Here is a 23802-nt window from a genome sequence, read left to right on the forward strand (position 1 = left end):
AGTACCTACATTTCTCAGGTGAGTAAACAGTACTGGAAACTGATCTTTACATGCCTAGAGCCAAAGGTAAAGGTAAAGCATGACTTTTCTAGCCGTGTGCTTAAAAAGCTTGCAAAATAAGTGAAAGCACCTTTTGTAGTGTATCGAGTTAAGTATAGAAAGCAATCTTGCTGTGAAGCTCCTGTGAAAATTGTTCATTTTAAGAAAGGAACAAACAAAAATTTTCCCCCAATCCATGCAGCAGGTTAGCCTCCAAAAGCATTTTAAAAGGGTCAGAAAATATACTGATAGGAATTCGATAAAAGCTGAAAGAAATGATACTGATAGGTTTGCATTTGGCAAGAGACAAGGAAGGAAGGAGAGAGACAGGCATTAGAAGCATTAGCAGGAACAATTCCCAAGGCCAGTAAATATCAAGGGGCCCCACAGCAGTCAAAAGCAGAGTGAAGAGATTTAGAGCCAAGACATTCAAAGGGTCTACTTAGTTTGACCAGAAGACTGTCTCACATTTCAAGGTTTCTTCTTCAGTACAGCTAAGCTTTTCAATGGGAGGCCTTGACCCCAGGGATCACTAACTGAAGAAAACAAATGTGTTTTCAAATGAATGTATTGGCACTGTCAGAACTGACTGTACACAAGATTAAATTAAGTTTATTTTCAATTTCCAGAATACCATGTTAAATTTTAGAGAGACAGACAGACAGAAATGTTTCCAAATAAGACATGAGAATCTGAGCATCAGATTTTCTGTGTCAGCTGTGATTCAACAACAGAATTGCTGTTAACTGAACTGGCTAAGCCTCCTCCCAAAATGTCAACCTGAGGCTTTCTTGCCTTTGGCAGTATTGGTGCAAGTGGCAGCAGGGGACACATGCTGTCAGTACACTGTAGTTATTTCATTGCTCTTCCTTGCTTTCTTGATGGATTGGGTTTTGGTCCAGTATTTTGAATTGCACAGATGTGATTCCCTGAATGAAACAAACAGTAGTTTGCCTGCCTTTGGCAAGGAATGGAAATCAAATTAGAATTAAAAACAAAAAGGAGAAAGCGATTCTGGTTATCCATCCTGAGATGATCTAAAAATGAAACTGAGGGCAGAAAAAGGATACCACATCTCTTCATAGAAGAGTTCCCCCAGAGTTCCTCTGCATGCTCCTTAGGACAAAGGTACTTCACTTTGTGCTTCTACCTTGATCACACTTGAGCAGCTTCACAGCCTTCCTGGGTTCCACAGAACAGGAAGGAAGAACAGACAGGAACCAAGTTGGGACTTCATTAAAAGCAAGGCAAGATGAGGGTACTGGAAGATAGAGATGGGGCCCTCATTCAAGGGAAGCTGTGCCATGAGAAACCAGGTAATTTCAGATAAGCATCAGACATCTCCTGTGGCTATACACAGCCCTATTCCAAGCCCACATTCCACTCTGTATTTGAATTCCTCCCTATTCTCATGTATGGAGCCACTAGAAATGTTGAGTATTCCTGAGGGATGTGTGCTTATGCACCTTCCCAAAACAGTAATTATAATTAGCTGAATTTAAAATCCAGAAACTGTGTTCCCAGAGGGACACCAATAGGGACACAGACGAAGAGGACCACGGGCAGCACTGTTTCAGCAGAAAACATCTGAGCGCATGAATAACGTTAAACTACAGTGAAGACTTCCAAAGAGCTGCATACTAATCATGAATTTTGAGGAGTGAACACGTACTTGCTAGTAAGAGGTATGACAAAGCAGGAAAGTGGGTCTCACAAAGCACAGACTTGTTGGGTCAAGTGTCCTTTTCCTGTTTCGCAAGTCCTTTTGTCTCTGTCCTCCTTATCACCCTGACACCTTACCACAGCACAGAATGACAGACAGCTCTTAATGACTTCCTAGCATTTGATTCTGATACACAGGTCCAGCCCTTTTTAACAAACATGAAAGTCTCTATGCGCCTCTGAATTTCAGTTTTAGAACCCATGCCCACTGCCAAGCAGCAGCCCCCTACTCCCACCCTGCAATCTGTGTCAGCAACACAAAGGTGCTCTTGTCACCCCCTTGCTTGAATCACACAGCTCTTCTGAATGGGCACACTGACAGATGATGCTGTGTCAGCAGCCAGTGGGGCTCGTGTCACTTTCCCCAGGAGAGGAGAAATCCTCTCCTGGGTACACCCACTCCCAAATAGCACAATTGGGGCTATTGTTCCCTGTGTCCTGAAACCAGGCTTCATCCTGTACCATCTCTGTGTATTGCCACCATCCTGCCTGACCTGGAAATACTGCTGGGTTTTCCCCCTCTCCCAGAATCCTCACTAGGTGATTGGAGCACAGGGATTAGGGATTTGGTCCAGCCAGCAGCATGTGCTGGCTTAGCAGATTTCACTGAAACATTCCTGGGAGTAAAGATATGTTCTGCAAATGGGCATTTGCTGAGTGGGACCCTCCAAAGCATACAAGCACATCTAAAACAGGATTTTGCAGCACCCCCAGTTACCCACCCAGATGTAAGCTGGACAGAGGACACTCAGTGGCTGGAGCTGAAACACTACAGTGAAAGCACAGAGGGTGGAACTTCATAACCAAACCCATCCGTGGCCTCCTTCTGCTTTCCCTGCTTGCAGCTGGAGAAGAGATGCCCGTATTCCCATTCACAAAGAGCTGGTTTATGCTTTGTTGTGTTTCCCATATGATGTTTTAGCCCCTCAGCACTGTCTCTCCCACTCGGGAGGGTGACCAAAGAGCAGCAGTGTCCCTGTGCGAGGGCCATCCGCTCCTCCCGCCTGCTCCTTGTTTCTTGCTGGCTGTGAGGGGCCAGCAAGCAGGCTAATTTGGAGCTCTAAAAGCTGGCAGCAGGAGTGCAATTAACCCGTTTTCACAGACTGCTGGCCAAATGCAGCAATTTATTGGCTGAGTGATTGGATTATTCATTTGCAAAGCTAAGAGAGGGCATTTTCTTACCACTTCAGTTGGCCTGTAGTACTTGTGATTGACTGTCACATGAATCTTGCCAGTCTCTTTGCATCGTCCCACTTCATTCTCATTCTTCCCTTCCCACCTGTAAAGAAGATAAACATTTAATCAACCCATAATTACTTTAGTGCTCTGATCTTACCAACATTTGGCCTGCTTTCATTTACTTGAGGCTGGTGTCAATTCTCCCTGCAGGACAGTATAAACTCATTAGCTAAAGGAACAAAGGGAGAGTTTAGACTTGAATAGAGTAACAATGGCTTTTGAAGTCTTTGTTTTGGTTTTTGATTCAGTGGAAGGTCTAAAATACAGGACTTCCAAATTAAACACATAATGCTAAGGGAAAATAAAATGCCCTGATTTCATAATGTCTCATGTATCTGTAAATAAATATGACAGTGAGGTTTTTCATTTGTGGATTCATTCAAAGCTGTTTTCTTAAAATACTTTTAATTCTTGTATTTTGGCCAATACTTTCAGGAACTCTTTAATCTGTTAATTTTATAGAGGTGAAGCTCTGTTTGAATAGCATTAAGCTGCATAATTTAATTTGTGCTTAACTAGAAAAAACTAAACAAAACAAAAACAGTTCTTGGGTTTTCAGTCCTACCTCGACATGGCAGTCCACATACATGTATTATAAACTCTACTGGCTACCTGTGAGCTGAAAGCCAGTTCCCTCAGTCCAAATTAGTTTCATATGTGTTGAACAGCCTGCAATTTGCAGTAATTCATGTGATCTGATTGCGTTGTGAATTATTTTCTTGGGGACTGTCCTGGTTTCAGGAGCAGCAGAAGAGGAATGGCTTGGTGGGTGAACAGCTCTGCCTTTGGGGAGGTCAGGCTGCAGCCTGGAAGCCTGGGGACAGTGCTCCCACTCCAAATAAATGCTCCAGATGACATGTGTAGGAATGTACATCAGCGCATCAAACATCATCCACTGAATGCACAAAATCCAGAGTTATGATTGAAATTCTATCCTCTCTTTGCGTTTTGCTTTTAAGCATATATATGTACCATGGGGCTCTGAAGCAGCTTGGCTTAAGAATATGATGATGAAATTCTCTAGCTTTTTTAATGTTAAAGTAAAATCTGTATAAATTAAAGCAGCACTGTGATTTAGGCTATTTAGCCTCAGTCACCAGCAAGGAAATAATAGCACCCCTAGTGTCCCACTTACTAATTTTTCTCCCAGCTCTTGGGATTTTGTCACTGATATGATTTCTCCTTGCCCCCCTGCCCCCTCAAGCTCCTAGAAGAATTTAATTCTTTGACAATCTCAGCCTTCATTTTGGAGTTTCTAGCCCTGAGGGCTACGGAGAAAAGTCTGAAAATGTGACCTCTGTGTACCCATGAAGGTTTAACACTGAAAGGCAGAAATATGCATTATTGCAAGTTCTTAAATCTCACAAATTTTTAAGCACAGCTCATGACTTTTGAATGACTAGCAAAGCCTGTAGGATGCTTGATACTGGGAACATTTGACATTGAAATAATGTCCTACAGATAATAGTGACAGTGAAGTCAGCTGTTAATGGGGCATGCCATGATGCCAAAGACGATTTATAATTTAAATTTTCTTCCTTCTCCTTTTTTTTTTTTTTGCAGTTGCTCTGTTGTGAGCCTGAACTGCGAAGTTTTCATTCAGAAGCCAAAACTAACATTAGTCCCTCCCTTTAAAGGGCAGAGGGTAAAAATGTGCAGGACTCAAATGAGCTTAATAGAAAACCAACCGTCACCAGTAAAACAACAGGAAGCTCTTAGATCAGGAGACGTCAGCTCTTGTTGGAGGTCACTGAGCAGAGAACCCCATTTAACACCCAAAAGGCTCCAGAAGGCTCAGCCAGCCAGCAAAGACTCACTTAATGTCGCTATCAAAGTTATATAACAATAGAAATAGCTTGAGGAGAAATCTCCACCCGTTTTGTTCAGCCCAGTAATGTGAAAAGTTCACAAGGAGAAGGAAAAAAAAAAAGAGAGAAGTGCTCCTCATTGTGAACAAAGTAACATTTGATAGCTGCGCTTCTAATTACTCCTGGCACCTCGATGCTCACAGCTGGGATCATCATACAGCTGATAAAAGGGACTGTGTGGGGGCCAGCCTGACACCAGGACCAAGACATCCATTTTGCCAACCAACTCCCCCTCCCCTATCCCTCAAACCACAAGGCAAGAGAAAAAAACCACACCGAAACCATCCTTAATTTATAGCCAAATTGCAGTCAGAATTGTTAACTGGAAAATGTCACACCAAATTATCCTGAAGCATGAGCATGGCGGAGAGGGGCATGGGGAACCCTCACGTTGTGCTGTGGTTTCTGCTAGCTCCAGCCACAAAGACTACCCAGCTTGCTGCTCCGCAGGGCAGATGCCCACACAGGCACCAAAACAGCCTTGTGTAAACTGGGGGAAACACAATGGATCCCTGGCTGGAGGAATTTAGGACTGGGCTAGATTTATGGAGGACTGGGAGTGGATTCCCCCAAGCCCAGCTGGTGCCAAGCCCAGAGCCCCCGTGGCCTGGTGCAGGATTTGCACAGAACGCTGCTCCTGGAGCCTCTGCAGTGAGGCCGCTGCCTGCCCCACGCTGCCTGGCTTCACCCTCCCACTGCACCAAGGGATGGGCTTCCCGTCACAGCTGGTGGCCCCAGCCGTGTGCCAGCGTGTCCTGCACCTGGAGAAGGATGGGTGAGACCATGGAACTGCTCCTGACAAAGCACGCTTGGTGCCCTTTGCATCTACACTTGCATGTCGAGTGCCTCGCTGACTGAGGTGGGTGCTTTGGGATTGCTCGGGGTGATGGTCAATGGTCAGCCATGGTGTTTCTTGGTAAATTCCATATATCTCACCCCTGAAATCAAAATATTTGTCACAAATGCAATTTGGAAAGTACCTGGTGTCAGGTCAGTTGGACTGTTTTGTTTATTTCCTAACCTCCACTTAAAGACAGGATAACTTAAGTTAGAATTTTTTAAGCCATTCTGAAAGAAAGAAAGAAAGAAAGAAAAATAATCCGTTCTGAAAATGCCTCTCTTTTAGATATTATTAATATAATTTGTGTCAGGCTAACACTAATGGAACTTACTGAAACTAAAACTTTACTGAAACTAAAACTTCCATAATGCTTTGATTTTCCACTGCTATCAGTGACCTCACAATTTTCCATAAAATTAAGATTCAAATGCACGAGCAGGTGTACTTTCCTCAAAAGTTCTTCACACCAAGAGCTTTTAAACTCTGGATTTACAGTGGGATGGATTGCATTTAATTTATGGCTAATTTCATATCTATTATCATTAACATATTGCTATTGTTACAATACTTATTGTCAGTGTTGATGAATGCTTCTTTGGCTTTTTTATTTTTGGGTGTTCCAATTATTTTTCATTTCTTATAACTATTCAGTGAGAGACCAAGCTTCAAGCAATGAAAACTCTCAGAGGTATAGAAGAATTTATGAGGATGAAAAGCTGGGGTACCCACCTGGTAGGGTGTGAGGTGGGCAGGAAAGGAAACAGGGGAGCCAGGATAATTGAGGAGGGGTGGGAATAGCACTGCAAATGGACCAAATGGTCTGGCTGTAACTGAGGAGGAAACAAGTCGAAGTACATATATTTTTGAGGTGGTGAAGAAATAAAAAAAAAATGAAAATTGCCACAGAAGCAGAGGTAAACTGAACAAGAATATGCATTTTATCTCCTTGCTTGATCTTTACATAGAAACAAAACCCATAGCATTTAAAAAAATATTGAAACCCACTAAAGCCTACAGCTGCTCAGCTTCTTTATGAAAAATAAAGCTATCATGATCACCTTTATGAAGGATCACATTTATGAAATAAATGCCAATAGAAAATATTTTAACATTTGAAACTGAACAGTAAATTAAATAAAAATAAAATTGTATGAAGATTTTGCTTTTCCTCCACAGCTAATATGATATACCGTTTGTGTAGGTTTCTCAGATCTGTGGCCTGATTTCTGCTACACACAAAATTAGGCCAAAGCACATAATTCTGTCCTGGTACATTATAAATAGCAAAACTGACACCATATAACAGACCATTAATATATTTTTGAGGGTAGTCTTTTGTTGGGAAACTTTAAATATGACTCTTCATATGTTCCTTTGCCACCAACTCAACCACCAACCTTGCCAGCAGCTCTGAAACATCAAAGTAATCATAGATACTGGGATTGCTTAACCATGACCTTGTGCTTAAATCAAAAGCATGCTACCATAAAGGAATGTATATTTTTTTGTTTCAAAAGCTCTGATGAATCAGGTAGTCTTTTTTTTTTTTTTTTTACTAGTCCAATAGTATATTGCATAAAAATTGCTACTCCCCATATTACAAGACAATAAAAAATACATGCTAGACTTCCTATTTTTTGTTTCTTTTATTTTTTTTAATTCTTTCCAGTTCATTGGAAACCTTTTGAAACTCTGTCCCTTTACTCCAATTTGTGAAAGTTGGTGTTGGGAAGAAAATGTTTTCTCAAAGAATATTAATGCTTCTGTGAAAATTAAAGCATTATGGAAAGAAAAGTTTTGGTTTCAAGTAAGTTCCATTAGTCTTAGCCTGACACAAATTATATTATCTAAAAGAGAAGCTTTTACATTTTAAGAATGGATTTTTTTTCTTTAGAATGGCTTAAAAACTTCTTACTTCAGTTATTCTGTCTTTAAGTGGAGGTTAGGGAAAAAACAAACGAGTCCAACTGACCTCACATCAGGTTTTTTTCCAAATTGCATTTGTGACAAATATTTTAATTTCAGGGTGAGATATATGGAATTTCCCATGAAACACCATATTTCATTCTTACCTAGTCTTTCTACTGGAGAAACCCTCATATCTCCTATGTAGTCAGATAATTAGACTCTTATAGTCTTCAACCCTTAATTTCAGTTCTGAAACAGTTATTGCATCTGCCTGCAGATAAAGCCTTGTATCAATGAGAAAGTAATGAGGGCATGCTCAGCTGAAAGAATTAATTCTCCAGTTGAGGTGGGTTAAATGCCCCTGAAATATATACTCTTTTTTGAGAATGATGACAAAGCTGATGAAGTCCTAAATGAGGACTCTTTTTTGTGAGGGTTCACCCAGGCCAGCACTCTTCACTGATATGGCTGGGTTCCTTTCCACTACTGCTCTTCAAAATGCCTCCGGTTGCTGTACGAGATTCTGTTCCCTTCCTCTTCATCTGAAAGCTTTAAATTTTATTTTCTGATTTAAATATGACACACAGCACTGGCCAGCCAGCAATTTTTGGTGGGCAAAAGCCAGATCTGGAAATAGCAGCTGTTTTGCTGATGACTGCCGATGGCTCCTCCTCCATGCCCCACATGCCTTCCATTCTTACAGCAGTCCTTCAAATCTCATGTGTTTCTGTAACCCAGCCTTCCATTTTAAGATAAAAAGAAAAAAACAAACAAACAAAAAACCCCCAAGTAACAAACCAGAAAAACTCTCCTCCCTCAATTCAATCTCAGTTCAACCCTCACTGTCACTGAAGAAGCCACAGGAGTTCACCTCAGAAGACCTTATAGCTTATCTGCAAACTTCCCCTTTTTAGGCTGATCTTTTATAAGACCAACTAGTATGTTAGTCAAGATAAAATTTGTATGTGGAACCAAATGACTAGAGTAAAATATTTGTTTTTTTCTGAATTAATTCTGATCCTGGAAGCAATGAATATTTCCGTAACAAATGTGCACGCATTTTTATGTTAATAAAAACCACAATAAATCTTTCTGTAGCTTGAACAGGTTTTCTTTTTTTTTCCTTTCCTTTTCTGTTTTTTTTTTTTTTTTTAGTTTCCACATTTGCAGACAGGAGCCTTTGTAGCAGTCTGCAAAGAACTCTGAGTGCTGTAGTGGTTTCAGGCTATCTTTGCAATCCTGTTCTAATTTAATATGATTAATGGCAGAAAATTAGTCAAGACAAGCGTTTGCCTGTTTCGTTTACCCTGCTGAAGTTCAAATTATAGGCGGGAAGTGTTTCCCCCAAGTAGCACTTAATTAGTAATGGGCAGAAGGGAAAGTAAAAGAAAAAAAAATGTAATCCTTACAGGGGAAAAATATTTGTAGCTCTGAGGCTTTCCTGTTAGTACAAAGGACTGAATTTGAATGATTCAGAGGACTATATAAATATAATTTGAAATTTCTCCCTTGAAAAAAAAAAGTAAGAGGAAAACATCCACCCCAGGAAGATAAACTTCCATGAACACTTCACAGTCCATTTCAGAGAGAGAATCAGTCTCATTGCAGCTGTACATTTTATTAGTTACAAAAATGTAGTGAAGTTTCCCTCTCTCTTGTTTTGGCTAGAAGACATAGTCCTGACATGTGCTAATGACTGGCTAGGACAGAATATTATGTTATGTTCTTGGAAAGACTTTTTAGGCTGTCCTGGATTTTCAGCTGTACAAGTTAATGTGAATTGTTAGGAAGACAAAATACCTAAAAAAATAAAAGAAATATTTTTAGTTGGTTGATGAGGCAGCCAGGATCTCTTTTTTTCTGTTCTCTACTGCAGTATCATGATGTGACAGCTAAGATTTTACATTTGCAACTTTGACAAAGCACAAAGTAGGGGTAGTGAAGAGCCCCTGCACATGTGCCCAGTTTTCTCAGATGTGGTTTGAGCTCTGCCAACTTTTGTTTGCCTTGACATCTATCCTGGACATTTACTCCATCATTTCATCAATTTTGAGAGTTGGGTTGTACAGCAGTACTAGGCAGCTGTGCCATTGCTTGTAGCAGTGGAAAAGGCTGCTGGAAATCTCTCAGATAAGTTTTTGAGGTTGAAAAATTTCAGAATACCTGCAATCCTGCAAAAAACCCCCAGAAACCTCAGATAACTCAACGAAACTTTGAGGAACAGTAATAGGAAAAAGGGAGCCATCCTTGAGGGAACTTGTTTAGCTGTTGCACTCCGGTGCATTGGTTCTTATGTGCCTCATAAACTGAAAAGTAACAGATAAATGGGACTCACCAGTGGGGTCTCACAATGCTAAAAGGGAGGGTTTTTCTGCCAGGCTACTCCCTGAAGGAGATATATTCAAACTGGAGGAGGTGGGAGTAGAAATTCATTGGGGCTTTCAAAGAAAGGTTGCCAGACAGAGGTTACCAGACAGCTGGCCAAGGACCATGTGTGTGTGCTGCAAAAGCATGGGTCAGGCTGACACCTGGAAAAACTATGGAGGTTCTTAACAAAACTTCCCAAATCCTGAGGAATATTTTACATTTAGTGCAATTTGAAAGATGAGCAATGGCTACAGGATGAGTAGTGGGTATATTGTAATGTTATTCTCGCCTTGGGAGCAGGGGGAAAGGTTTATCTGAACAGGCTGCATGCAAAATGTTCAGAGTTACACCACTGTCAAAAGGATCAGCAACAAAATTATCACTAGCACTCAAAATGTCACCTCAGTCCCCATATGTATAGTTACTTATATATCACCTGTAAATGGCTTAGGAATTAAAAATTTATTCATAGGAAAGAAAAACTTAGAAGAGCCAACGGGAATAGAAAACCAAGCCCGCATTTCTAGAGCAATTTATGTTCCTAAAAATCCGTGTCAGTAAGTGTCATGTGAGTTCTTACACAATTTTTGCAAATTGCTGCTATTGATTAGTAATAAAAAAAGGCAACTGTGCCTTCATACACACAAAATACCTGCTCTACTTCACATTTGGAGTTATACTGTAAAGTTATTTTCAGAGATCAGATTGTGACTGATTCAGTTGAAATACTGACTGCATTAAACATCAACATGAATGATACACAATCTACCATATGGAGCCATATGTAAGCAAAAAAAAATTAAACAAATAGGACACAAAACTTTGAGTGTTAGGAACAACTAAATCTGAAGTAATCCTTTAATATCCCCTCTAGAGCAGAAGCTATTAATAGAAGTACTTTCACTTTTATTTCTGGCCTTGTTGTTTTCTTTAGGTTTTCTTGAGGACTTAATTTGCTTTCTGAACAGCGCATGCTGATTTGTCACTCTTGGGAAATGCTGAGACTTCTTAGAACAGCACCAAAGCAGGGGGTTCAGTTTTAAAGTAATGGATAAATTAAGTGATATCAAAAGAAACTGTGAGGTAGGGAACATCTGCAAATAAAGACGTTCAGCTAGGTACTGACCTTTACATATCAGACTCTAATTGTGGGTAATCAAAATTAAAAAATTGAAACAGTTGTTCACCAAACATTCATTGTTGCTTTGACAAATAATATTAGACAGGGACAATGTAGTTCTCCAAATCACTAGAATTCTTACTTATATGGAGCAGTTGAATCTGCAGGATTTTCCTATCTGTTCTTACTAGGTAGAATTAACTTATAAACACAAGAAACTAAACTATAAAAAGAGAAGAAAAATTAAGAAACACAAAGCAATTATTAGAGCTCCTACTATTTCCCCTTTAGACTTTCAAACCTTAGTACTCTAAAGGTATATGGGACAATGTGTGATTACTGGGACATCTTGCAATCAAGAAATGTGAAAAACATTGAGAGAAACATATTCCCCAAACTGAGCTTTTGGGTTAGAAATACTATTTATATGGTCTCTCTCTCCCTCATCAGAATTTTTTTTTTTCTGGAAGTTGATGCCAAAAATTGAAACCAGACTAAAAACTCATTGAGGAGAAAATGTTATTACCTCCCCAGCCACCCACTGGCTGTTCAAATAATACTGTATATATCTGTGCACTTCTGCATATTTATTGAATTTGTCAAGTTTTTGTTCCCAAGTAAAACTTATTGGCCCTGTCAAAAGTTCACCAGCTGCACAAGTGACTTTGATGGCCTGAGGAACAGCCCTGGCGCTAGCGTCATGGAAGAGCCTGTGGCTTTCCTCTCCCTTTTCCAGCTGAGATTGGTATGTTGATGCATGGGGCCCAGAGAAGATACAGAAGGAGGGAAATTGAAAAAATAATAAACAATAAAAATATAAATTACAGAAAGCGCTCACCAAGCCATCCTGGTTTTATTATACGGCCTTGGGAAGGAATTTTGTATTTTCAATCAAACTATGTGGAGTATGCATTGTAAACATTCTGCACCCACTGCTCAACATTTCTACGGCATAGTAGGAGAAGAGCTGGTAGGAATGTGGAGCGGTTTGCTACATGAGCCATGCAGTGTGACTGATGGGCTGTCACCTGGAAAGAACAGGGCTGGTAGGTATCACCTCCTCTTCAGATGGCAGAGGGTGGGAGCAGGACTGTGGGGATCTGGGGCACAGAACAGGGAATTGGGCAGAAAAGCCCCTCTTGCAGGAAGGTGATGATCAGTACCCTGGTACTAACATCTTCGGAGGGGCTTCCCTACCCCAAGACAGGGAGAAAAAAGAATGAAGACTGATAAAAATATTTAGATTAACCCATCTATCTTTTTATCTTATGATCTGGGGGGCAACACTAGATATATCTGCATGGAAGCTCTCATATGCTACAAGAAGAAAGTGGGAGGGGGGGAAAGAAGAATGTAGACAAAAAATGCTCTGTTTTATCCCAGTAGATATGAGAGACTGAAAATGTTCAACCTGTGGCTACTCTCTCCTCCTTATACTTACACAATGGTTTTCCCAATGTGCTTAAATGACTTTTCCACAAATTCACGGACGCTGTGGACCTCCCCAGTGGCTATGACAAAGTCCTCAGGCTCATCCGTTTGCAACATCAACCACATGGCCTGCAGAAAGATAAACAAAGTCAGATTCAGTGCACATGTAAGTGGCCTCTTTGGTACATGATATTGTCTTACCGCATTTTTGATTTGGAAATAACTACACGTACACACACATACCCCAAGCTGGGGAAATTAGCACTTTCTTTACACAGTGGCTATTAACCAGTTCAGTGCAACTCTGAAAAGAGTTCAATTATTTCTTATTACAGAAAACAGTGCTGTATTTGATTTTCAATTTGTTTCACAGCAGGAGTTTCTGCAGGGGAGACTTTAATATGTTTACTTTTGAACACTGAGACTTGGTTTAGTGCTCATAAGCACGGATTCACTTGTTTAAAGCACTGCATGAATTGACATTGATATAGGGAAAAGATCAAAATTTTGTAATGTTTCAGTCCAGAGTGCTGTTGTCTGTCTGCTACAGAATGATGTCAAACTCACTGAAGCATGAAAATACGGGTCCTTTCAGCTGCTTCTTCTGCCACATTTGTTTTGCCTAAGCTGAGATTTTAATTAAGAGTAAGTATTTTAAAAGGTATTTAACCAAGTTAATCTGGTTTCCCTGCTGAATATGTGTTGAATGTTAATATTAAAGTATGGTAGAATAAACTTTTCACACAGGAATGAGAAAACCCTGGTGGAAAAGTGACACAATCATTAACATCAGTTTCAGAGGACTCTTCATGCAGCAAGAGTTTTGCAGCATCTTTTGAAGCAAAACTTCATCTGACTGCCAACATATTTGCATTTCATGGGACCAGTTTTTAATTCCCAGCAAAGTCTTTCACAGAGTCCTCTCCCACAAGAAAGTAAGGATGGGTGGGCGCCATCTCAGAGGGCTGGCCAGCTAAGTCAGCCTGAAAGCTGGAAAACAGATGGAAAAGAGGTATTCAAAGACATGTGTGACTTGTCTGAGATATCACCACAGGTACATTTCAATTTTCTGATGTGCAAGGCAGTGCTCTAGTGACTGGACTGTTTGATTGCATAGGAGCTGTAGGTGTACAGAATAATTATTACTTTAGATCAATCAAAATGATGCAAACACTTCATTTCCTTTGGAGAGGAAAAGGGAATACATGTATGGCACGATCCTTGTTTAATAAATAACCAGAAAAGGGAAACAAAATAAATCAACTCTCTCTCCATATGGTAAAAAGTACTGTCATCCTCTCACATTGTAATCCATGATGCTATTTGCATTGACCTCTTCACATCAGCTTTAAAGAAAACAACTTTAGTAGGTCCCTTGATGGTAGTGGATACTCTGCAAATCAGATTAATAAAAGCTCTGGGATAGCCCAGTTTCTCTTGGTAAATACCACCTGAAATATTCAATTTTTCCCCTCTATTCTCAATAAATCAGTGGTCTGCATAGCAAGGCAATACATTCCACTTAAATGGTTATAAGTGTGAGCCATTTTTCTTTACGGTTATTATTTTATGCATCTTCCAAAGTTGGGACAAGATTTTATTAACATGCTCCTTATGAACCTTTTTACTTCTTGAATGTGCATGGAAAGCTTGGTTTTGGGCAACTGCTGTGTAAGTCCTTGACATAAATTATAAATTGAGCTTTAGGGAGATGACCTGCTGGGCAGGACAATGGCAGCAACTTTATTTTTCCTTTCCAGGATTGAACATCCTAGCCAATGACGCAGAAATACCCAAATGGCTGATGAAACTCATCTTGTGGGGAGGAGATGTCTTAACTTGTATCTCTCATATGAGCTTTTTTGGAACACTGGGGTTTCCCTGCTGATTTGAGAGGTCACTGTAAATCACCAGCTTTTGTTTCTTCATGACTGGACAAGCCTGCAAGATTCACAGTAGCAGCAGCTGCACAGAAAGGTAACAGGAGTATCTATAAGATGAGTGATAGTTTTGGTTCTCCCAGCCTAGTCCCTGATTTCATAGATATTCAGGCTTCCTTAAGCAGTCCAGCTGAAAACAACATGCTTCCTCATACGAGAGGGCACTCTTTGGGGAAAAAAGGATTTCCAACATTAGACAATCAGTCAATCAGGGGCAGTGGTACTTCTTCCAGCTTTGGTGGATGTTTGCTGTACATAATGAACTCCTTTTCTTGCCTTGACATGCTTGTGTTAGTTACATTGGAGAGAGATGCAATAACAACAAAATATCATTTATTGGTAAAAATTCCCCCTTACCCAAAAATGCTACACTGGTTGACCTAATATGCAATTAGCATAAGCACCTGCTATTTACTATGTTGTTCAAGTAATATTAATATGTCTAAGCAGAAGCAGGATCAGACTTCCAACAATTTTTGCCACCCCTCCACTTTCAAACACCTGTGTATTGTAATTCTTTTGACACAGTTTCAATGCCAAGGCATTCAGCAATCCAGTGAGTATTTAAAATATTTACACATTACTTTTTGTATTAGTATGAAATAGAGTTGAAAGTTTCCCTTTACTCTAAATCACACCCTACACTGAAGGAGGCAGTGGCAAAATCCTAACAATAAACAGCCTTTGACACTGGGCCAAATGAGGTTTTATGAATTTGGATTTATCAACTCTTGTCTACCAGTTCAAAAAGCAAGCAATCAGTGTCTCAGCAATGCGCCTTAAACTGCAGTGAATTTCAACAGGATCAGCTTAGAAATGATCAAACAATGCAGAAAGAGTTGCTAAAAGTGATTTTTGCTTCAAATCCTACCAGGAAAGAATGTTTAGATTAATGGTTACTTGAGAGTCTATCTCTGTGTGTTCTTTTATTTTTTCTGGCATTTACAGTTGTTAGCACTTAGAATTACCTCAATCCAATCAGGTATGGAAGAAATTAAAATGCTAAAAATTACAAAGTAAGTGATAGCTCTGTTTTGCTTTGAGGAAGGTGACCAAATGCTGTTGCTTTGAATGGGTCTGTGTGAACAGTCTGTAAAAAATTGCCAAGGCAAGCCAGAAGAGAGAAAAAACATTGAAGAAGTTTTACAGTCAACATTATATTTCCTCAGGTACAGCCCTTGACAACCAATAAAACATCCATGTACAGGCAGTAGCTATATCATTTCCCTACATCAAGTGCCAGGAATGTGATTCTCCTCACATCAGACTAATAAAGGTCCTTGACCTATGAATTTCTAGGCATTTCCTTTAAGAATTCATATTGTACCAGACTCAAGTCTGAGAATGAGAGGAAGGGGGGTGATACAGCTCCAGGTTTATTTGTCATTACTGAATGGCTTACTGGTTTTAACAGAGGGGAAAAGCTTTGTTTAAATTTCCACTGAAAGTAATTAATGGTTATTGACTGGCAAATGAAGAACAGGTGACACTCTGAATTAGAAGATAAATGATCTCATGTTCTAGCCTGATAATGGGTTAGTAATTGCTACAAAGCCTCAGACTAGTGTGTCCCATCATAATGCTAGATCATGTCCAGAACACAAAGGCCTCTGTGTGAGAGGTATTCAGCCGTTCACCTCCCGATCCAGCTGCAGAGTGATTTGCTCCATTTATTCTCTGATGGACTGCACAACCGAGGCAAAAGTTCACCATTCTCACCTTCCTGTTCACATGCTGAACCACCCGACCCATGACATGGCTGAACTGGGATAAAAACATTGCCCAGCTTTGGCTCTTGGATATCTTTTAACCATCACAAGGTCATATATTTTAAGAAGTTTTCTGTTGCAGGAACTGAGAATTGAGGATTTTCCTGCATTTCTTTGTAAAGGCTTTTTTGGATGGGCTGACAGCAAATAAAGAAATTACTTGTTTTCAGTTCTGCCACCCTCTTCCTAATTTTTTGCTCTGTCCAAATAACAAAATATGGGTAGATGTTTAAAAGAAGGAGAAAATTACCATGGAAACAATTTAGGCTTCAAGTCTCTTAGTTAGACTCTTCCCTTAATGACAAAAGTGGCAAACATATTTTTCATCTTTGAATTCTTTTTGGCTCTGGTCTAGCAAGTCACAAAGTCTAAAGGTACTTCTATGTCATTTACTTTCAAAGAGAGAAAGCTAAAAGGAGACATGTAACTAGTCTAGCAAGCAGACACACTTTTATGATTATGTGGACTAGGGTATCTGTTCTGCATGCCTGAACTCCAGCCTCTGCCAAAATCTTTCCTCTTTCATCTTTCCCCTCTACCCTTTTCTCTATATAAACCCCTGCCAGTAGTAAGTACCATTTTTAAGCAACATACCCCAAACATGAACCAGTCTTCTCCCTGCCCAAATTTCTTTACTTATGCATTGTTTGCATCTGGGCTAGTAAGTGAGAAAATCCAAGTTTGACTAACACAATCCCCATACAGATACATTTTGTGCATGCCATTGTCACTATGGTTGTGAAGTGTCTGCTTGTCTCAAGAATCTAGAGTATGTTGTAGATGTGTTTCACCATTAACTTCCAGTCTAGCACCCCAGTAAGAAAACATTTATTAACTGGGCTGTCATCCATGGGTAACAAAGATCCGGTAGTTGAGGTTATGTTTAACTCCATATATTGAGACTTTTGTTTCACTGTATGCTCTCGTACTATGTATAATTAAAATGGGCTCATAATCAGGTATCTTCCTATTCAAGAGCAAAAATAAATTCAGCTTTTATTATTTTAAATCAGTGGATAATTTCTGCTCTGGAAATAAAAGACTTTTTTTTCAAAAGCCTTTTCATATGTCTCATCCAATTCAAGACCCAAAAGAAATATGACTGAACAGGTCCCGCAATGGGATAAATAGAAAATGTTCCTGTTGGTACTAGTTATTATTGCCTTGCACTGCTACACAGCAGCTTTTTCCAAGACCTATACTGTAAAAAAACCCACTTTCACGTGTATTTCTAGGTGTTATCTCTAGTCAGAGAAATTCTGACTCTGTATTTGCCACACATGAAGAAAAAAAAAATCAAACCAAATCAGTAATGTTTACTTTAGGAGATGGAAGAGATAGTTGCAGCCTGATGCATGGTGCATTGTCTGTGAGCTTCAGAGGCAAAGAAGCAGAGGCTGGTGAATGTCTAGCTCTACTTACTTATCACTGCGGAAGGAATGGGTTACCTCAAGGCTGTCAACAATCAGGGAGCAATTTCTGACTAAGTCATAAAACATCACCACCTGGAGAGAGCCAACAGTACTTTATCACCATTTATAGAAATTCTGTCTTTATGGTATTCCGTACTCTATTGTCTAGAAGTGGGCAGAAGCATTGAGTGGGTTGGATATGGTAGTCTAGTGATCCCAAACACAGCTATCCTGCTGGGGTCACCACTGAGAAGGAGAATTCAGCATTTTGGGCCAAAGCATGATGAGCCTTTGCAGGGATGTGGGAGCAAAGGAGAGCCTTCTCCCCATATGGTGAGCACAAAGGCCTGGCATGACTGCTGTTCCTGCGTGCATCATGAGGGACTGCTCCATTCGTGGCACAAAAGAGAGGGCTATTGTACCACCTCCCTCTCTGCATTGTCCCAGCTCAACTGCGCTGGCATTGATGGAGGCTGCTGGCATCTCCCGTGCCGAGCGACGTGTGGAGCTGGCCTGCCCACGCACTTCCTGCCGGCCTGGCATGCAGAGCAGCTCCAGATGCCATCGCCCGGCTCCTCCTGACACAACCCAGCTGACGGGCTGCGGTTTCTCAAGCTGCTGCACAACTGACCACAATTGATGGTCGTGCCTCAGAAAAGTGAGACGGGACATTGACTCAGAGCTCTGAAGCCAAACCGGCTCCCAGTTTATCTGTTTACTCACTTTTGGAGGGGCAGAGAAGGAAGAAAAGGTGCTGTGCTGCTCTGGGGGCTGAGTCACCCACATCTGATTGACTTCTGCGACTGTTAAAAGAGTAGGTGTGTCCTGGGTGTACCCCGTAGGCATCACAGTGTGTTGTATAAGGAGATTATGTAAAGACAGTGAGACTTAGATATAATACACAGCAGAGGGGGAAAAAAAAAATCTCCTTACACGTGTTTTGCACACAACAGGTGCACAGCACACATGGCTGAAAAACATCAGTGAAGCTGAAGCACAGCAAAAAGTGCTGTGATCAGAGTAAATGGTAAGCTGTCCCTGCCTGACAGCCAATGTACAAAAGTGCTGGGTATGATCCCATGCTCCCTGCCACAATGGGAGCTCAGTCTAGAGTAATGACTATTGCTTTAGTACTTGTTTCTGACAATGTTATAGGTCAAGGCAAGCACAGCAGGGAGACTCTTGCCAAGGAAAACCACAGGGATGTGCTGCCAGGCATGCTGATACTCCCAAGAAGCCAGTGACAGCAGGAATATGGGAGTATGCATAATCAATGTATTACCTGGCCTTTTGCCCCCTAAATTACAGCCCTTCTTGCTCAGCTACTTAAAAAACAAGGGTGCACGCCCAATAAATAAAAACCTTACTGGGCTGTCACAGTTGGTATTTGAAAGGCAAACATAAGTTCAGGATTAAAGCCACTGTCTATCATTGCAATTGGTGACTCTTCACATGCTCAACCCTTTCTCAAAACCTCCAGCAACAGAGGTACTTCCCAAAAAGGGCAGGACACATGCCTCTTCCTTTCCTCTAAAGAGTGATCATCCTGCTTTCTCAGATTACCAAAAATCGCAGCATTGGTGCAAGATCTGTTGCTCAAGGAACCCCCATTCATGGAAAAACCCTTCTGAACACCATTTGAGTATCTATCAGATCTCATCAGTCTAAATACATTTTGATATGCTTCTTCCTTAACTGTGTAATGCTGAACATAAGGACTCCAAAGTCTGTGAACAAAGTTTTTCCTTCAGCTGTGTCTTTTCTGCTCATGCAGAGGAGACATTGAGTACTTATGACATGGCAGCTGCTTCCATTCAGAAAAGTGACATTTGCAAACCAGAGACATTGCTGACACAAAAAATATAAAATGGGAACAGGTTTGAGATGAAAACAATTTCCTCTGAGAGAAAAAACACATCATTTAATAAGAAACAATGGACAATTTACCTTAAGAATCCCAAGAAAGTAAACAAACAGCAAGTCTCTTAGGAGATAGTATGAGATAGGGACTAATTTTATAAATTTTCTCAGAAATTTTTGAAGCTTCACTTGAGAAATTTCCGCAGAAGCAATTTGAAGCATGCTTGCATATTTAGTCAAATTCTGTGATTTGGCTCTAGAGGTGAACTTGTTCAGAGCACAGCTGTGTTCAGGTCCATGATATTTTCTTTCAAGTTGAAAGAGTGTAGTTGATACATTGAAAGATAATAATCCAACAATTACAAAGTTACTAAGATAATAAAATACCTGATAATCTTTGTGGACCATCTCAAAGGAAAACAATATCAATGTCTTCTGAAAAAAAAGCCCTCACATCTGTAGGAAATACTAGGAAATACTGTCTAACTTCTCTCTCATAAGTAGATAGGCAAATTGTTTTACAGATCTCAGGGAGGACTCATGAAACTTTAGTAGGCAGCTCTATTAATAAAAACCACAAGAATTATAATCCAGATAAACCTTAAAGGTCAGCCTTCCCTGTTAACGCAACATGATGTTTCTCACATGGACCTCGGGTGAACACAAAGTTCTCATTGTGTTATCAAAAACTAGATTACTCCTTTTTTTTTTCCCCTTGTGTCACTGAATGTCAAAATATTGTTCTTTCAATATGTGGAAGTATTTGTATACAGTTTTATAACTGATCTTTAGTTGCTAGCTGGAGGCAAAAAAGAAACAGTAAAGCTGCTTGTTGGGAAACCTCAACCAACAATGAAAATTAATATAGTCCTTTTTTCCTGCCAAAAAGTTTTGAACAGATTTTTAGGTCCACAATGGTTTGTTTATTCTTCAAGTGGTTAGATTGGAAGTGACATGTGTGACACAAAGTAAATTAATGAAAAAATACAGAAAGGATGCACATATGCTCTGTTTCTTTCATTTTAATTTTGGAGGATGTTGTTGCAATTGCTAACAAAGAGCTTCTTTAAATTCTGTTTAAGAGAAAGGGGAAAGAAATTCAAAGCTAAAGAGAGAGGGAAAAAAGAAGAAAAATTTGAATCGTAGAAAGTATGTGAGAGTTTTAACTACTCAGATTTGAATTACATAGACAAGACTATAGAACAAATACATGTTTCCCAGGCTCCACCTAGCAGACAATTCAGAAAGATATTTGACCCGCTTTCCCCTCCCTTTTTACCCTTCCTAATTAATTTTCCCTGCTATTTTTGTATGAATGTAAGACAAAATACCTCCTCACAAAGAGGCAGACTCCCATTTGACAGGATTACTCACCGCTAAAGTAAAGGGTTGTACCCAGGTTGCGGTGAGGGCAGAGGAGTCTTAGGGCCCCATGCCAGGAAGGGCTGGTTGGGGCCATGATCTAACCACAAGAAAATAGATGAGGCTTTCAAGTCAGGTACTGGCATGTTCACTGGAGCAGAACTATCAGCCTCAGAATAGTGATCACAATGTAGATACTGATCACAGAATGTTTACAGTGCAACATTTGACTATAAAAAGATTCTGGTTCCTGCTTCTAACACCTGTTTACCTCCTATTTCTTTCCGGGATTGCTTAAGCACTTACAGCTAAGCACAAGCTGACTTGTGCTCCTTCTGAGGGTGTAGAGGGACAGCATGACCTATGGGCCAAAGTACTGCTGATCTCCACAGAAACAAAAATGCTGTTGTCCATACCACAACTCAGAAAATTATTTTCTCTCTCCAAATCTTCCTTTCCTTTCGTCCTGGCTGTCAAAACTGCCTCTGCAGCTTGTTAGCTTCCCATCTCCAGGTTTGTAGGTCTGCCCAGTGCCTATCCAGTAACGGGCCCTGACTCAGGTTAAACCACTACTTGTACTCTAAAAAAATTGCTAAGAGCAGCAGAGAAGTGCCAGAGCACAGGCAGATAGGCTCAGACATAATAAAGCCGCACTTCACAATGTTTATACATGTTTGAGGGTATAACTGGGGAGGAAGAAGAATAATCTTTTAGGATCATAAGAGTAACAAAGCAAGAGCACTGACAAAAAATTTATGAACAGTATTATTGAAAAAAAAATGCAGGGAGAAAGAGTGAGTTAATAACATCAAATTAACCTGAAATTTATTTCAAAATTTATATTTCCCCTGCAAATTTCCAGAGTTCTTGCTTTACACTTTTGAACATCATGCATTTTCTCCTCAGACTGCAATTAGTTTCCCAAGATGTTACATTCCTGAATATTAATCTAAAATAATTTAATTAAAATGCTAATTTAGTTCTCTTGAGAAAAATATTTATATTGATTGGGCTCTTAAAAATTAGAATCTTTGAATAATCGGTGTAAATAAAGAGCCTTCTATCTTAAACACATCACTGAACTTCACTTTTTGATTTTATTGCAGTTTTCAGTGCACTGTAGTAGGAAGTAAGAAAGATTTCCACCATTAAGTCATTGTAACTTATAAGACAATAGTAAAATTGCACATCAGGTACTGTTTCACTAACTATAAAAAACAAGAAGTCACCTGAAAAAAGAAAAAAAAGATACTAAAGTAATATCATTCCTGGTACAATTTTTTTTTTTTTTTTTTGTTTTCCTTTACCAGAACATTTCAGGTGACAACAGTTTGGAATTTGATACTAAATTTTCCTGGCTGAGTACAGACTGAGACAAGCGCACGACTTTGATGCCTCAGGGATACGGTAATGCAATACAGAGGGATTTATTTTCTTTTTTATTTTTACCTCATGTCACAAGTTCAATTTTAGGCCAACAGTACCCAAAACGGCCACCATGTGATACAACAGCTTATGCAAAGAGTCTGGCGGTTTTAACCCTAGCCCTGGGACAGAGGAATCTGCCTCACAGACTCGCTGCCTCAGTGTTAACACTACCGTTGCTCTGACTGAGTTCCTCTGTGCTCAGGGTCCAAACTGGGGCATGGAAATCTCAGCTAAAAAAAAAAAAGGCAACAGCAAAATGATCCCAGAAACCAAAGGATGTGTTTTAGAAGTCTGGCTGTGCTGAGCAGATGTGAAAAGGCAATGTGAAGATTGCTTTTGAGCATGCTCAAAAATACATTTGGGGGGCATTTTGCATTGACCTTCCCTTGGCTTGCTCTGGCCATTCTGATTCCACCATCATTAGTAATTACTGTTCCTGCTACAGCAGTCATTTGTACCAAATCCTGCGTCAGGGAAAGAGAAGGATCTGCACTGAAACCATAGATACACTGCTCTCCATGGGCTAGTGTCAGAATGGGATAGAAAATTTTATTCAGTTTGTTCCCAGCAATAAATACAATCCTGGCATCCTGGATAAATCCTTCACATAACAGCATGTGTTCTTTTATGCACCCTGGGAGCGATTCTATTTAAAGCCATGGAATTGTGGGTGTGAGACTGTAAGCACATCCACTTACCCAAAACAAAATTAAAACCTGTCTTATATTAGAGTCAGGAGAGCTGTTACGAAAAATGCAAACCATATGAAGTTTTAAGTGTACTTATGTTTTTTATCTGTCTCTGTGTAGCATATACAATTGACTTTCACTGCCTGAGATGAAGTGACGACAAGTGTTTTACCATATTATTACAGAATACCCCAGTAGCATTATCACACTTCAACTTTTGCTTGCAATAAATCTCTGCTACATGCATGTCAGAAGTCATTGCTCCTATCACATCCAGACGAATTCGGAGCCCTCCCTCCCCAGTGGACATGAACGAGACTCCACACACAAGGTATCCTGCCATTAAGGCTGGAATGGCTCCCACAGGTCAGACACCGGGAACAGCGTTCCCACACACATTACTTGGCAAGGGCCAGAGGTCTGTTCTCAGGCAAACAACAGTGGCACAGGCATGAGTCATTGCAGAATGCAATGGATTTATCACCACAATGACACCATCATCCCTTATATGCTGGTTTCCATATGCAAGTCTCATTCAATTTTTTTATTCTTCTTCTCAGAGATTTATAACTCAACAGCCAAAACACATTTCACATGAACACAACTCTCTGTTCTGCATATTTTTTGTTGTAGCTATCCTACAAAATATACCATATTTTATACCATAAACCATATTCTAATTACAAGGATCCAGCTTTAGGTCCAGCCTGCTTATTGGCTTCAGTTTGATCCAGCAAAATGATGAGCAGTGTTCCAATCTCAGCAGTGTTAATCACTCTCTTTGGGGCCTCCACTAAAGCATTTAAT

At 40.1% G+C, this 23802-nt stretch overlaps 1 protein-coding gene across 2 annotated transcripts in view; it reads right to left on the bottom strand.

Annotated features, from left to right (window-relative positions):
* GMDS (GDP-mannose 4,6-dehydratase) overlaps nucleotides 1–23802 on the bottom strand; it is a 407881-nt gene that overhangs the window by 71152 nt on the left and 312927 nt on the right. For both annotated transcript variants that reach the window (XM_059488226.1, XM_059488218.1), the window contains exons 8-9: nucleotides 12546–12664; nucleotides 2944–3040 (exon numbers count right to left, since the gene is read on the bottom strand). In XM_059488226.1, coding sequence (XP_059344209.1) covers nucleotides 2944–3040; nucleotides 12546–12664 — 216 coding nt within the window. The remainder of the gene's footprint in view (nucleotides 1–2943; nucleotides 3041–12545; nucleotides 12665–23802) is intronic.

The sequence above is a fragment of the Ammospiza nelsoni genome, chromosome 1, assembly GCF_027579445.1.
Source record: "Ammospiza nelsoni isolate bAmmNel1 chromosome 1, bAmmNel1.pri, whole genome shotgun sequence".
In the NCBI taxonomy this organism is placed as follows: domain Eukaryota; kingdom Metazoa; phylum Chordata; class Aves; order Passeriformes; family Passerellidae; genus Ammospiza; species Ammospiza nelsoni.